At 38.9% G+C, this 16,757-nt stretch overlaps 1 protein-coding gene across 1 annotated transcript in view; it reads left to right on the top strand.

The window, feature by feature from the left end:
* LOC101860597 (phosphatidylinositide phosphatase SAC2) overlaps nt 1–9,171 on the top strand; it is an 11,634-nt gene extending 2,463 nt beyond the window's left edge. The window contains exons 3-9 of the mRNA XM_005106666.3: nt 62–190; nt 731–801; nt 2,413–2,646; nt 4,319–4,464; nt 6,044–6,199; nt 6,877–6,967; nt 7,426–9,171. Of these exons, the coding sequence (XP_005106723.2) occupies nt 62–190; nt 731–801; nt 2,413–2,646; nt 4,319–4,464; nt 6,044–6,199; nt 6,877–6,967; nt 7,426–8,713 (2,115 nt within the window). The 3' untranslated portion in view covers nt 8,714–9,171. The remainder of the gene's footprint in view (nt 1–61; nt 191–730; nt 802–2,412; nt 2,647–4,318; nt 4,465–6,043; nt 6,200–6,876; nt 6,968–7,425) is intronic.
* Nucleotides 9,172–16,757: the final 7,586 nt, after the last annotated feature.

Genomic DNA, 16,757 nt, shown 5'->3' with positions numbered 1-16,757 from the left:
CCCCCTCTTCCACCCGCATTCCCCCGCCTTCCACCCACACCCTCCCTCCACACCCACACAGTTCCGTAAGCTAGGTCTTCTCCCTCCGGAGGAGTCCCTCCCCCCTAGCTGCAGACTGACCTACCGACAGATCTGGGCCAACAATGGTGACGTCATCAGTCGGCAGTACGCCGGCACAGCTGCACTGAAGGTACTTACTTGGTTCTTATGTGATGTAATGAAGTGTAATGTAATGAAGTGTAATATAATGTAGTGTAATGTAGTGTGATGTAATGTAATAGTAATGTAGTGTAATGTAATGTAATGTAATGTAGTGTAATGTTGTGTAATGTAATGTAGTGTAATGTTGTATAATGTAGTGTAATGTAGTGTAATGTAATGTTATAGTAATGTAGTGTAATGTAATGTAATGTAGTGTAATGTAATGTAATAGTAATGTAGTGTAATGTAATGTATTTTAATGTAGTGTAGTGTAGTGTAATGTAATGTGATGTGATGTAATGTGGTGTAATGTAATGTAATGTAATGTAATCTAATGTAGTGTAATGTAATGTAATGTAATGTAATGTAATGTAGTGTTATGTCATGTAATGTAATGTAATGTAATGTAATGTAGTGTAATGTAGTGTAGTGTAGTGTAGTGTAATGTAATGTAATGTATAGTAGTGTAGTGTAAAAATAAGAATGTTATTATTTACAACCCTCATTCTCCTTCCAATTTCTTTTTCAGGGTGACTTCACTCGGACAGGCGAAAGGAAATTCTCAGGCCTTATGAAGGATGGTGTTAACTCAGCCAACAGGTAAATTGGTTTGGTAGGGGAAACATCTGCTCTGCAATGATCTCTTAGTTGGGTTTTTGTCGTTCCTTATCAGGATCCATGAAGTGTGACTATGAGAACTCGCTTTGTTGTAAGAAATGTCACCCTTTAATTTAAACTCTAACAATTCTTTCCTGTTGGTGCAAGTTTTGATCCCCTACTTGATAATAATTTTTAAATGACAAATTATATTGCCCTTCTGTACGTTGGCCTACCTTCTTAGCTAGACAGTGTGCCTTTAGTTTGTACAGTTTTGCCCATGACTGTGTGCACTTCGATACTCGTATAAAGAGTTCATTTGTCTGAAGAGGGATTTCCTGATATGACAATTTACTTGATTTTAATTCTAACTTTTCATGTGCCTTCTCACTGGGAGGCCTCACCGTCTCCTGTGGCTTGTCCATTGGCCTTTTCTGTTTTTATTTGATGAGAGTTTTTTATGTGAATCTTGCTTGGTCTACAACACTTTCAGTTGCTGGCATACCCCAACCCCTTAAACCTTACGTTTCAGTCAGAGGTTGGGACAAGGGGCAAGGGGTTGGGAGTGGGGAGGGGTATTGATGATATAGGGCCTTCGGTGCTGGTAATTCTGAGGTCATGTTTTTCGACATGAGAGAAAAGACATGATGGATTAAATGTCTAATTCTGAGATTGTGTTTAATTGTAACTTTCAATATGACTCGCTGTGCCCCGCTAGAGTTGCAATGCAACATAGCGAAGATGTGTTGGGATGCAGGTTCTGTCATGTAACATAGAGAGGACATTTAGGACTCAGTGTCATATAACTTAGAAAGGACCTTTAGGACCTAGTTAGTATCATATAACATAGAGAGGACATTTAGGACACAGTTAGTATCATATGACATAGGGAGGACATTTAGGACACAGTTCGTGCCATGCTGGCCTGCAATGAAGATCATCCTGGTTTGAATTTTTCATAGGGCCGTTTTTTTTAGCTTGTGTTGTTTAAGAGCTTTTCACAGCTCTCTTCTCACTTGGTTCGGTTCTATTGAAGGTGGACGTTTGATCTTAGGTCCCACTTCTTAATAAATAACGTAACAGTGCTGAAAGGCGCATTAAACCTCTTACTGTTTTATAGCATATCATACAGTACTGTACTATATCACACCACACCGCACCACAGCACAGCACACTACACAACACGACATCACTCCACACCACACCATGTTACACCATCCCCAAAACCATACACAGTTGCATCATCTAAACCACAACACACCATACCACGCCACTTCACGCCACGCCACACCACACGACACCACAACACACCACACCGCATCACACCACACCACACAACACCACACCACACCGCACCACAACAAACCACACCACACCACACCACACCACACCACACCACACCACACCACACCACACCACAACACACCGCACCACACCACACAACACCACGTATATATTATGACCGTCATTGTGCTGCTGTACATCTCTTTCATGTCTTTACTCAAATTCAAGCTCCACCCTAAAACAAGTGAACTAGTCTATATTGTATATATATATATGTACAAAAATATATATATATGAGTATAAGAATTATTGTTGACTGATCACCTGCAGGTACTACCTGAGGTTCCGAGACGCCCACAGACAAGCGGCCATTGACCTGAGTCTTGGTCAGCCAGTGTCGGAGGCTCTCCTGGTCCCGTCTGCCGAGACTGATGATGTGGACGGCAACGAGATGGCAGAGAAAGAGGAAAACATGAAAATGATGATCGAGGATTGTACGAGAATGCTCATTGTTGAGCCGGAGCACTGTCTGGGGGGATGGGCGCTCATCAACGCTGATGCTGTGTGAGTATACTATATATATATACAGTCCGTGCCGGCTTTAAGCACGCCGGCATAAAGCACGTTTCAGACTCAAGCACACTAACTGGCTCTTACCGAAATTTTGCTGTATAAATTACACGCCTTTAAGCACGGTAACTTCGGCTTTGGGCACGCTTTGTGTGCTGTATCGTGACTAGCAGTCTAAATTAAGTTTTCATTTCCCATTCGACCACAAAACAAAACAAACAAACAAACAAATGAAAACTACCGTGGCGGGTAAAAATAACAGTGCACACTTTGGCGGGACCACTATAGGCCTACTTACAAACAAAGGGAAATAGCGAAGGAAATTTTCTACATGAAAATCTCTGGATTATGTCTACTTCGCACTCAAGCACACTTAAGCATTAAGCACGCTTATGCTTTCTCCCGATGACCATTCTTAAAGCCGGCGTGGACTGTATAGCGTCACGGTGAAATCAGGCGATCGTCAAAATAATGATGTTGAAGAAACTTACATTTTTCCACTCGTTCTGCAATTATTTTTTTTTAAATTTCGGTGGTGGTGGGGGGGGGGGGGGGGGGCTCAGCACCTTTTATGTCCACTTCAGAACACTCATATGATTTTGTGATTGAAGGAATTAGGGGTCGTCTGGTGCCTGTGGTAAAATTTGCTAGAGAAATGGCGGCCAAAGTTTGATGACTTTCAAAGCTGTAGTGTCCGTAGAAGCTGTAAGTTCATATTTTTGCCTCTTTGATCAATATTTCTCTGGAAAATCAAAACCGAAATATGTTTTTAAATTTACATAAAAGGTGTCGAGCCCCAAACAAATATTTGATAAAAATTGGCCAAGCTGTGGAAAACTTTCAGTTTCTCCGACAGTAATATTTGACGAGCACCTGATTTTACCACAATGCCACACATATGTTTACACTTATATTGACATATTTTAGGTTATTTCTTATGTAGAATGCTTCCCTTTATCGTGCCATTACCCTGATTGGGTGGAAGAAGATTTTTTTTGAGGACCCTCATCATGATGCCAAAGCATGGGTATATGTCAATGATGATGTTGTGTTAGGTGTAGGTGTACTTTGTATGTGTTTTACATGCCTTTTGAAATTTTAAGGCTATTCTGGAAGCAGACTTCTTATTGTTTAAAATATGTTTTAAAATTGAATTGAAAGATGTGTGCACAACACATAAATTTTGATAAAAATTTCCCCATGGAAAGAACAATCTTGATATTTTCTAGTTCATTATTTTGACAAGAACTTGATTTCACCATGATGCTACACAAATGTTTTACACCTCCATAGACACAAGATTAGATCATTTAGGATCAAAAGATCAATTTCCACGCTGCCTGTCATAGCCAACCTGGGCTGGGTGGGATACAGCATCCCAGCAGATCCCAGCAGACAGATACTTGCTACATTCCTGCCACACTCCGGGAAGCAAAGTCATGTCTTCTTTGTATAATGGCAAAATGCTTTATCACTCAAATCTAGTTTAAAGATCAATTATCTCAGATCAGACTCAGAATGTTTTAGTGTTTCAAAATAAACCACTCTATTTTGCCTCCTGAAAAGTAGGTCCCACTATCTACCAATTACAAAATATTGCCTCTTATATTAATTTTTTTATGAAATGAAAGCATCATTTGACTTCTGTTTACCCTTGTTCTTGCAGGGAAGGGGACAGTGACCGCCAGGACATGGACATTCTCCTTCTGCTGAGTCAGCGGTCAGTGTACGTGGCTTGGTACAGCGACGAGGAAGAGGAGGTCACCAAATACCAGCGGATCTACCTGGAGGACATCGACAAAGTGGAGATTGGTACGATATATGTGGGAATTAAGAGACGCGTGTTGACCTTGACATTGACTAACGAACTATAGTTAAACCTGCGCTAATGGCCACCTGTTCAAGACAATCACCTGTACATACCACTACTTCCCACTTCTTCCCTTGTGTTTTTTCTATATATTATAATGACATTGTCTAAATGGTCATTTAGTGCTGGTCTGTTTTTGTGAAGAGAAGTATGTGAATGAATAAAGGCAACTGTCATTTAGTTTGATTTGGTGGTGTGGAGAGAAGCACATGAATGTAATAATAATTATAATAGTAATAATAATAATAATGATAATGATACTACTACTACTAATAATAATAATAATAAAAGATGATTATGCTGTCCAAATTGTCCAAGGCAGCCAATAATTGTTGAGTAGAAAAGTGGTTGTCTTAGACAGGTGGACGTCTTGGACAGTCATTTACATTCCTCCAGTCTTTACCATCATTACAATCTTGACAATCATTTCCAACCATTATGATCTTTACGATCATTATAATCATTACAGTTTCAATCATGACAACAATTCTAGTCATCACAGTCACCCAGGTCATTATCATCACTACAAGCACTACCACCATTACTGTCCTTACAGCCATTCAATTCATTGCAATGATCTTTCCCATTCATTACTATCATCATTAGTATTACAATCATTGCAATCATTCCAATCATCGCAATCATTCCAATCATTGTAATGATCTTTCCCATTCATTACAATCATCATACTTATTACAATCAAGCCATTCATTGCAATCATCACAATCATTCAATGTATCACAATCATTACAATCATCACAATCATTCTCTTTACACAATCATCACAATCTTTCAATTTATCACAATCATTCCATTTATCTCAATCATTCCATTTATTACAACCGTCACAAGCATTCCGTTTATCACAATCATCACAATCATTCTCTTTACACAATCATCACAATCTTTCTATTTATCGCTATCATTCCATTTATCTCAATCATTCCTTTTATCTCAACCGTCACAATCATTCCATTTATCACATTCTTCACAATAATTCCATTTATCACATTCATTGCAATCATTTCATTTATCACATTCATTGCAATCATTTCATTTATCACGTTCATTGCAATCATTTCATTTATCACAATCATCACAATCATTCCATTCATTGCAATAATGACAGTCATTGCATTTACTCCATTCATCACAATGTTACAACATTCCAATCATTGCAATCATCACCTCATCACAATCATTCCATTTTTTACAGTTATCACAATCATCACAGTTATTCCAATTATTGCAATCATCACATTCATCACAATCAATGCTGGTGGGTGGTTGGCGGGTGCTCTGGTATGGTTTGCTCCTTCTTTCCTATCAAACATCAATCGTCCTTATCTCCCCTCCTTTTTTTGTCTTTGTTACTCTCTTGTAACACCTCTAATCTTCGGCACTTACATGACCTTATTGTGTTGCAAGTGCCGTAAAACTCTTACTAAAACAAACAAATCAATGCCGTATTTACAATGTTAACCACCATTCCACTCATCCCCCACCAATGTCCTTGAGCAGGCATGGAGCCAGCAGTGTTCAAGTCCAAGTTCCCGTGCCTGCGTCTGTTCTACCACTACCAGGCCGAGGAGGGGCTCTTCCACATGTTCCGAACCCCGACCTTGCGCATGTTCAACTGCAAGGTCACCACTGTTGTGTCTCAGGAGGAGGCCAAAGGTAAAATTCCTGTAGTTCGTTGACTTACCTTGTTTTAAAAACCAGGGGAAACTTTCTTCGTTTCATTTAATTACTGTTTAAAAAATCTATGGTAATCCATCTGTATTTCGTATGGTAACATTTTTAGGCCGAAGGTGACCATTCTTTGTTCTGTTTGGTAATATTTTTTTTTTAAAGACCAAAGGTAAACCATTTTGATTACATCATCATGTCTTTGAAACTTATGGTAAGCTGTCCAGTATTTTGTTTTTGAGACAAAAGTTTTTTTGTTTTTTTTAGCTTAATAAGAGGTAACCCGTAAAAGACAGTTTGTTCGAATATTGATACAATTCCGCCTTTATTTGTGAGTTTGTACACAGGTTCCCAGTGGAAATATGATCATCATAGTCGAATTTTCTGGCTAATATTTCATTTATTGAAATACTGCAATGCAAAGGTGTTCTTTATGACACTCTTCATTTGCTTAATCAAGGTTGAAACTTCAGTCACTGAAACTAGAAAACAGATGGTCACTGACTTTAAGACAGAATTGTACTCTCTGGAAAACAAATTTGCCCTTACTTTTAAGATAAATTTAAACCTATTGATGCATAAATTTATACTGACTGACAGATTTGTTCAGTAGGCCTACTTATGAATATTTTTTTTTAGTTTGTTGCTACATTTTTCTTCCCCAGAATCTCTCCGTATGATTGCAGATGCTTTCAAATCAGCGCAAGAAATTCTGTCTATAAACTTAGAGGTTGTTGAAAAAACAAAACTGGACAGGTATGTGGCAGTAATTAAGTGCTAGTCTTTGTGTTTGTAGTTGTTGTTTTTTTTCTACTTCAAAATAGGGAGTAGTTACTCTAAAAGGATTGATTTTTCTCAGGTAGCCAGTCTGTCAGTTCCATTATGGATTATTGATGTATAATTGAACCTGCCCATGGTGAAATCTTTTTTTGTGCTTGTTTTAAATATCAGTTTTAATCTCTATGACCATATATGTTTGTTATAATACAATAATAAATTATTAGTAAACAAGTCGGACTGTCGTTTTAACTACATTAGTACACCTGCAACCCTACTGTGACCCTCCCTCGGTAACATGGAATATTGCACCCTGATGGAGCATGCTCAAAGTGGAGGGGAGGCTATACATTGCTTATACCCTTTTTTTAAAGTTAAAATGAATTTGTGATAATTCTCATTATTCATTTATTTTTTTTACTTAACTTTCATCCCAGGAAAAAAGCGCTTCCCCATCCAGATATCGTGAATATTCATCAGCAGCAACAGGAGAACTCGCTGGCTGGAATCAAGCTGCCACGAGACGTCTCCTCAGAGATGGACTCGTCCATCAACGAGAAAGATGAGAAGGATTTGAGTATAGCTGACGGGACAGGCCTGGGCCGCAGTTCTCGCTCTCCTATGTCCGAGCGCCGGAGTCTCAACACTGACCACTCGGGGTCATCATCACGGTCAAAGTCTCCCCTAGGTTTTCTCAGCACTTTACCCAAGCCAGCTCTGCCCTCATTCAACAAGGCCAACTTTAATCCCGGAAGGTTTTCGATACCCAAGCCAAATATACCCAAACCCAATTTAAAGATGAATCTTCAGAATTTGAATTTAGTAAGACGCATTCGGTCTAACCGAGGGGGGGACAATAAGAATGATGTTGATGATGATGACAGTTTCTATAATCAGGGCTTCAGCGATGGTCCGCAGATCTCTAGCCTGCAAGACGAAGTCAACAAGGAAGTGGTTTTTGGCAGTTGTGGCATTTTAGCAACGAGTCCCAAACAGCTGATTGAGTCATCACGACACTGGAATGCGGCAGACGGCAGACAGCGGTCACTGGATCACAGCAACGGTCAACTGGCCAGGCAAGCATCTTCAGGTGATAAGCCGGACACAGAAGTTGATGACCATTCCATGTTTACTTTTGACGATTTGGATGGAGAAAGACCTCCTGTTTCAGGAGACCGTCATACCGTTGGGGAATGTGACAAATCTCAGGAAATAAATGGAGAGAAAGTAGTTAATTCAGAAAATGGCGTTGGTGTTGAAAAGGTAAAAGGCCTGACTGAAGCTGATTTGATAGATTTCACCACAGATGTTCATGTTGCTCAAGAAGATGGCAGACAGAGCAAGATGGTGAAAAAGGAGGAGGAGGAGGATGAGTACTGCGTCATTGAGAACGAGGAGGTCCAAGCTATTCTCAACAAGTGTCATAGGCTGCACCATCCCCACATGAAAACCTCTCTCAGCGACACCACGCTAAGCGCAAACACTGGCACGGATGCTTCAGGCATTTCACAGACAGGAGCCTCTCAATCACGGGACTTTGGGCTTATGTCTCGCTTCAAACTGAAGATGTCAAATCTCTCCAAACCTGCCCCCGCCAAAACCCCGGAGTCGGTTATATCCAGGAACTTGGTGCGCAAGTCGCAGCGAGCCATGGAGGTGTTTGAGCAGCTCATGCAGGAGAAACTCCCCAGCAATGAGTGTCGCTCCAGGTTTATTTTTATTTGACTCACTTGGTGGATCACCTAGTGTATGCCTGAGTGTGGCTACCTTTACCGTATGGATCCAGTATACATCTGAATGTGACTACCTTAACTATATGGACCTTAGCGTACACCCGATTGTGACTACTTTAATTCTATAGAGCTGAGCGTACACCTGATTGTAATTACTTAACTCTATAGGTGCCAGCATACCTCTGAGGTTGACTACCTTAACTCTGTAGACTCGAGCATATCCTTGAGTGTGACTAGTTTAGATTTATGGACCCAAGAGTACACCTGATTGTGACTGCCTTAGTTCTGTAGACATGAGTGTTGGCTTGAATAGGCTTCCCTTACCCTTCTGAACACTGAATTTACGACTTATTGTGATATGCTGTTTATAGTCCGCACAAAGGAATTCAAGCGCCAGGTTAAGAGGTTGAAGAACTGAGTGGGTTTTTTAAAACTAAAGTGTAAGTTTTGGAGAAAAAATTGTTTTTATTTGTATTTTCATTGAGATATTCATGCAGTACATGTTGTGTTATTTGCTATATATCTGCACATCTGTTTGTCCTATATAGAGAATATGAGATAGCTCAGATGTGACGTGTCTCTCACTGTTCATTAGAAAGTCACTCGTTAAGACAGAATTCATGCTTATTATCTAGTCCAAGATGTGTCTTCTAAAAAGCACATATTGACACTCTCTTTTTTTCCCATTAGCACTGTTCTTGCTCATGTCTGTGGTGTAACAGTTAGACCCTTCGCCATTGCATACAAAAGATGTCAGTTTGATTCCCAAGTGGTGAAGTTGTTACCGATAGTTATTATGTCAAATAAGTCTCTACTGGGATGCTTTACCCAAGTTCACCTGGGTTGGCCCTGGTTGGAAGGGTCGGAGCAGCATTCCTCCTAAATGATCTAGATTTGGTCAACAGAGGTGTAAAACATTTTACAATCATTTTAAGCCTTGCTCAGGTCAGTCACTTGCAACTTCCAGTCCTGTCATCCCTCCCTTATTAAATTTTTATTTGACCTCGAGTTCAAGATGAAGGTTAGTCTCCCAAGCAGCTTTTGGTCTGTCCTTTTTTCTTTTTCCACTCGGTTTCCATCAAGGATGTCTCTTTCTTGTTGGACCATCAACTCACTCTAAACCACTGTTTCCACACAGGGTAGTGCTGGAGTCGCTACATTAATCAGGAGAATCAGTGGTAGCATCATAAACTTAGCCATTAATATTTTATTGAAATTTACGAAAGGGCTTAATTGAAAGGGAGAAATGTGAAATAAAGCTGGGCTTTACAGGGTTTTCCTATTTGCTATACATACAGAGCTATCTGTCATTTTCAGATATCATTTCACATTATGTCTTTTGACACAGCCCATCACTTAGGTCTAGTTACGCCAAAAGCCGTAGCCCTTCATTTTGGTCTAGTTATGTCTAAATATGTACCCCTTCATTTTGGTCTAGTTATGCCAGCAGACGTAGTCATGACTTTGGTCTAGTTTTGCCAAAAGACGTGGCCCATCACGAATGAGTCAACGCGTGTCCAAGATTTTATTTTGGAAACTTTGTTCCGTTTGTTGAAACCATGAAGGAATCTCATGTACTACAAGTAACTGCAACTGTGGTGGTTGCATTGCAATTTTTTTGTTTTACTTTTTAAAACAACCATGATGTTGCAGTAGGAACAAGTAGTAGAGTTTATTTTTTCCTGTCTTGTGACAGTCACTCACTCACTCTCTACTGTATGTGCCATACCCAAGGCGTGAAGAACAACTGCGTTTTGCTCTCTTGTCGGAGCTGTACCATGAGAATTGTATATGTCAACGTGTGTATACAGGTATACAGGGTTTCCGATTCTCTTGAATCATTTTATTAAGTGATTTTGTATTTTTCAGCCTTTGCAAATATCTGTGGACTATCTTAAGGTTTGGGTTTTTGTAAAGGACATCAACTTGAACTTAACTACTGTGATGTGTTTTTATAGTCCTTGTCATAGCATGACTCTGGCACTACAATGTATTGATAGAGAGAATTATAAATACAGGGTCGAGATGGTATGATTTTAATACAGCGCTTTCAACATATTTTTGGCTTGCTTGAACTGCCAGGGATCTGGTTTGGACAGAGGTTTTTCTCAACATCAAGCCTGAAGGGAAGTCCACAGTCTACTTAGATTTGTGACAACAATTATTTGTGATGATTTCACCTTTTCCAGTGAACAAATGGTTTATTCTTAAAAATATTCTTATGACGTTGAATCAAGATTTTTTTATTTTTCCTCTTATATTGTCTTATTGCATGGTACTCAATGTTATTAACTGATCTTGATTGTTGTGGAAGTGTCTACGTGTTGAAATGTTTCTATTTCACATTGTCTTAAGTACTTTGCTCAGAGTAATAGACAGCATTATTGACCAAGTTACTTTGTCTCAACTCAAGCTAGAGTAGTTGAAAATTGCCAACCAGAATGTCGCCTTCCGTTAGAATGATTTTGTATTTCTGCATATTCCAGAACAGGGGTCTCAAACTTGTGGTCCTGGCCTGCTGGACGATATTTGCAACTCTTTCTTTACGTTAAAGATTAATCTTAGTGCAGCCTGGCATTTTTCTCATAAACACATAATTGCTCTTTAACCCTATCAGTACATCATGGTTTACTATCGTATCCATACAATATTGGGAACTCTATGCCACCACTTTCCGAAGAGGAAATTACACGTTAATCCGATCCGTACGCTTTGCATAACAGTCTGTCAAAATGATTTTTGGAGAAATACTGAAAGTTTCAAAGAGACCTTTGAACTAAAAGTATTCTAAAATGTGAGGAATTTACCCCGGGGGTACAAAATGACCCCCAGGGCGTACAGATAGGATTAAGAAGAAGACGAGCTGCCAGGTCTCTCGCAGCAAGCAGTAGGTAGGAGAAACCTGTGATCCGAAGATATGTTAATGCTCTCAACAGTTATTAATAAAGAATGGGAGATTTTTTTAAAAACAACTTTAAACATTTTATTTGTGGAATGCTTAATGCCTCCCAGGCTCACCCAAACTCTGCCTTGTGGGTGGTTGGCGGGTGCTCTGGTGTGATTTGCTTCTTCTTTCCTATCAAACATGTCGTCCTTATCTCCCCTTCTTCTTTTTTATGTTTGTTACTCTCTTGTAACACTGCTAATCTTCTGGCACTCATATGACCTTATGCAGTTGCGAACGCCGTAAAACCTCTACTTAAACTAAAAAACTCTGCCTCTAACTGCCGCTAGGTAATGTGACTTTGAGTCTCCTGTTCTAGAACATGAAATATACCAAAACTGACAATGGTTTTGTTCTTGGTTAAAGCATGATTTATTTTTACAGTTCACGAAAAAGCTAAAAATGCTAAAAGTGTAGAGAAAAGGCTGTTATTCAGAGATGGTCTTTTGTGTTTTTTGCAAGTTTTTTCAAAGTGGGCTTGACTTTTATAGTAGTTTATTCCATTAGGCAATGTTCATCAGTCCTATCAGCTGTGTGGAATGCAACGTAAAAAATAGCACTTGTTTAACCTTTGGAAAACAAGTAAGGAGGAAATGTTTTGTCTGCCTTTTAAAGAACTACCAAGGAGGAAATGTTTTGTCCAACTTTATCAGCTGGAATAGCGCATGGAATTATCGAACTCTTTGTCTCCATTAAATCTGAATTATGGGCGAAAGCATTAACACATTTGAAGGTGTTTTCTTCCTCCTTTAGATTTTTGTGGGCTTTCGTTAGTCCACAAGGTGTTGATAACTCATGCAACATATATGAGGTAGCGTGGTGAAATCAGGCGGTCGTCAAAATAATGAAAGTCAAGAAACTAGCATTTTTCTGCTGGTTTGGGAATTTTTATCAATTTTGGGGGGGGCTGAACACCTTTCATACCCATTAAAAAACCCATTTCAGTGTGAATTTTACTGAAAAACATTGATTTCAGGCATAAAAGATATAAATTTTCAGTTTCCACAGACTCTCAAGCTAAGGAAATAACTCAACTTTGGCAGCCATTTTCCCGTTAATTTTACCTCTGAAACCCGGCAACCCCCATTTCCTTCAAACACCAATATCTTGAATTGTATCCAAGATTAATGGATATTTTTTTCTTCAAAAGCAAGGTAAATGGATAGGCTTTAAGATGATACCAATAACTACACATGCCCTAAAATTGACGAGCGTCTGATTCCACCACGTCGTGACACATATTTATATAGACAAAAAGCTGATACAAGTGCATGGCTCTCATATATTAGCGACAGTTTTTTGCCTAGCCTAGGTTACAGCAGACTTGTTTTAAGCACGCATCTCTCCTGCATAAGTATGAGGAAGGAAATTAACCCTATCCATACGCCCTGGGGTCATTTTGTACCCTCGGGTTGTATTCTTCACATTTTAGAATACTTCAAGAATGAAGATCTCTTTGAAACTTCCAGTATTTCTCAAAAAATCATTTTGACAGACTGCTATGCAAAGCGTACGGATCGGATTAACGAGTAAATTTCCTCTTTGGAAGTGGTGGCACAGAGTTCCCCAATTCGTATGGATACGATAGTAAAACCCGATGTACGGATAGGGTTAATGAACAAATTTGTCTCAGACCCAGAATCTCATGGCGCACTTTTCTTAGCGTGGGTTGAGTTGGCCCCGCCAGTCCATCACAGGCATTTTTATGTTTTCAATGGATTGGAAAATGCTCCAGGAGAAGGTCTTTTTAAAAAAATTACTCTAACAGTACTGAAATATAACACATTGAAGTACATTTTCGTCAATTTTTTTTTTGTCCTTTAAATACTGATATGTTGTGCTTATTTTTTTTGTGCATTGATCTATTTGAACCACGCTGTCCTATATTGTATAAATGTGTCATTTGCTGTTGTACTTAACTGTATAGTGTAATAAAAAGTTTCAAGCTGATTTCGGGGGGATAAATTTCAGTATTTTTATTGAATGGTTTTACACTAATTTTTTCTAGAAAAATGTTTGATTTGTAAAGAACCGTTATTAAAATTAAAGCTTTTGTGGTAGGGCATACATGAAATTTAAAAGGAAATTAAGTGGCATAAAATGTTCTCTTTGACTCGGACAATCAGGTCCACCAAAAGGTGGGAAAGAAGAATTGGCGATTAAGTATAACAGAATGTATTGAATCACTTATCCTTAGCAAGATAATCTAGAAATTTTGAATAAACAGAATGTCGTAAATGTGAAATTGTTAATAGACAAATTCAGTTTGTTAGTAAACTCAGAAATTCAGGTGTTCAAGAGTGAAATGGTCGCTTTTAAGGACAAGCGGGCTAACCCAGATTTCGGTAGTTTCCAGAAATCTTGACCTACACCAAAAGTGTGCGTTGCCCTACCTATAGGAGAAGTTTGGTTTCTATGGTGTGTATATTTGTTTGGTTATAGAGAAAACTCTCCTTGTCTTTTAAAGAAACTGAACAAGGGGCAAAAACTTTACCTTCGATTTTCTCAAAACGGCATTTTTCTGGATAGCCGCCCTGTGCTTAAAAGCGACCAAATAATGTAAGTTGAAAAGTGGACATTCTCTTGATTTCTCTCTCTGTCATGTACTGTCTTAAAACTTTTTACTTTAATTTGAAGGTTGGCGTTGTGACTAGTTAATGGTTTTCTTTCCTGATGTCACATGTACCAGTGGCTGTGCTGTTATTGTTAGGCTCTTCGACGCTGCACAGGACATGTGATTTTTTTTCTTCTTTTTGGGGGGGGCAGGAGGAAGCTTACTGTGTCGAGTATCTCTGTCTCTCCCCTGGGATGCTGAGTGTCACTCGGCCCCTATAGGATGGAAGCCACCTAAGCGAGCCAAAGTAATAAACTTTTACAATCATTTTTGCTTTCACTTTCACATGATTTATTCATTTGCTCTTAGGGACCGGACCATTCACAAATGACGTCAGCTAAAATTTGGTCAAAAATGACCCACCCCTTATTACCTTCTGTCATCTTTCTAAGGACCCCCCATCCCCCCCAGTTGACGTCTACCAAAATGTACTTGTACATATAAGCTTTGTAAGGCCCCCCCCCCCCCCATGTCAACTTTCGTCAACTTTTCACTGACACCCCCCTCCCCCCTCTGAGCTGACGTCTGTAGTGAACAATCCCTTACCGCCATGAGATATATTTGTTCGTTATGGATATGTTGTTATCCCCCTATTTGAGTGTTGGGGATAAAGAAAATTTGTTTTAGAATTTGAGTCACGTTGAGCGTGACTTTTCATCACTGATGTAATGTATTCATTGTCTACACATCATCTGTCTTCAACAATTGTATTGTAGTAGGTTCGCTCCTAAACCTGTTCTTAGCAGCTTCCTACTGAATGCCACGAGATTGTTTTATGATAGATAAATATTCTTTGAAGAAATACTTGGTATGATCAAAATTGCTTTTGATTTTCACGATGCCTGTTTCCTTTTCATACTCTAGGGCAGTATAATATATATTTGTGAGAATTTTTCTGTGAATTTTTCTAAGTATAAGTTTCCTGCAATATTTGTTTCTAACCGATGCTCTTCGTACTTGAGAATGTGGGCGGGTGTGCAGATGAGGAATGTTTTTCTAGGGTGTTTGAGCCCGTTTTCTGGCAAAGTTTCTGCAATATTTTCTTTGGAACCCTGTTGTTCTCCGTGGTGTACTTACCAACAATAGCATTGACTTTTCCCAAGTTTGCTGTGAGTCGAAACGTGTCTTATTCTTGCTGTTGTCAAATAGTTTTCTGTATGGATCAGTCTACTTCCGACGTACTTACCTCTTGTTGTAATGTGTTCTTCAGGCTCGCCGCTCTCTCATGTTTTATCTGTCCTTCAGTTGTTTATTTGCTTTGCATCTCAATCTTTTGCTCATTTTGTCACTCAATGAGCAAGTATTTTTTATATCTGCAGCCAGTACAGTTGATCTATAGTGGCTTTCATTTCTCTCATAATAAAGAAGAAGAGAAGAAGCGCTAACTGCTGTGATTTGTGAAAAGTGCTTTACCTTCACTGAGACCCATCTCCTTAAAAATCTCGAGTTTATTCATCAAAATATAAACTCCAATTTCCAAAGGAAAGATTTGATTTTTTAAAATACTTCTATTTCTAGTTTAACCTTTTGGCAAGCATGCGCTTTGGTGATCATTCAAATTGTGTTTATGTATATGGATCAGACAGCCATAACTCAAGTTATGTGAAGATTGGAGATAAAAGTTTTCTAAATCAGAGCAGATAGTCACTATTCCTCCTCCTGAGATTTACTGACTTGTATTTGTTTACTGGCAGCTCTTGTGTCATTCTGGTGGATGGTTTCAGATTTCTCTTTCCGTTGTGACTATTTTTTTAATAAACTGTTTGAAAATGCAAATTTTTTTTTTTAAATATTTTTTTCCCCCATCAGAGTAGAAGCTACTGTTTACTTTGAAGATATGATCAATCTCAGTACTGGACTCTCGTGAAATTACTTTGTAAAAGTATGTCATATGTACCCTGATATAAAATGTCAATTTTTAAATTTATTCTCAGTATGTCATGTGTAGCCTGGTATCTTCATACCAGCTGTCGGTTTTTAGATTTATTCTCAGTATGATGTGATATGTTTCTATTACCATTTTACTTGATCGTGAAATGTTTCGCAGTTTTGCTTGCTTGGTGAGATCGTTTACTTCCTGGATATGTAGGTATATAATACATGTATTTTAGTTTTCCTATACTCTGAGGGGTAAATCTGGACAAATGGCCATTGTTGCCATACTAAAGGTGCAGTGGCTGGCTGTACTAGGCTCTAAGACTACCAACTCCGTTACCTCAGGAAAGTTTAGTTTGCTTTCAGAAAGATAGAGGGCATTTACTTAGCACCTCAATCTCATAAATGCATATGCTCGATCTGTAGTTATATGGAGAACAATTGGTCCGGACTTGTGTTGCTTACTGATTGAAAAACAACAGTGTACAATGATATCGTTGCTTATTTGTGCTCTGTTTTGATTGGCTTAGATCTCAGCCTTCCTGGTTGTGGTGTAATGTAATGTGTACTTACAGCTAAACGCTTCCAATCCCCCCCCCCCCC

This window comes from Aplysia californica, unplaced genomic scaffold (assembly GCF_000002075.1).
Source record: "Aplysia californica isolate F4 #8 unplaced genomic scaffold, AplCal3.0 scaffold00548, whole genome shotgun sequence".
NCBI classification, from domain to species: domain Eukaryota; kingdom Metazoa; phylum Mollusca; class Gastropoda; order Aplysiida; family Aplysiidae; genus Aplysia; species Aplysia californica.
The sequence above is the reverse complement of the archived record's forward strand: the minus strand, read 5'-3'. Positions and strand labels throughout refer to the sequence as shown.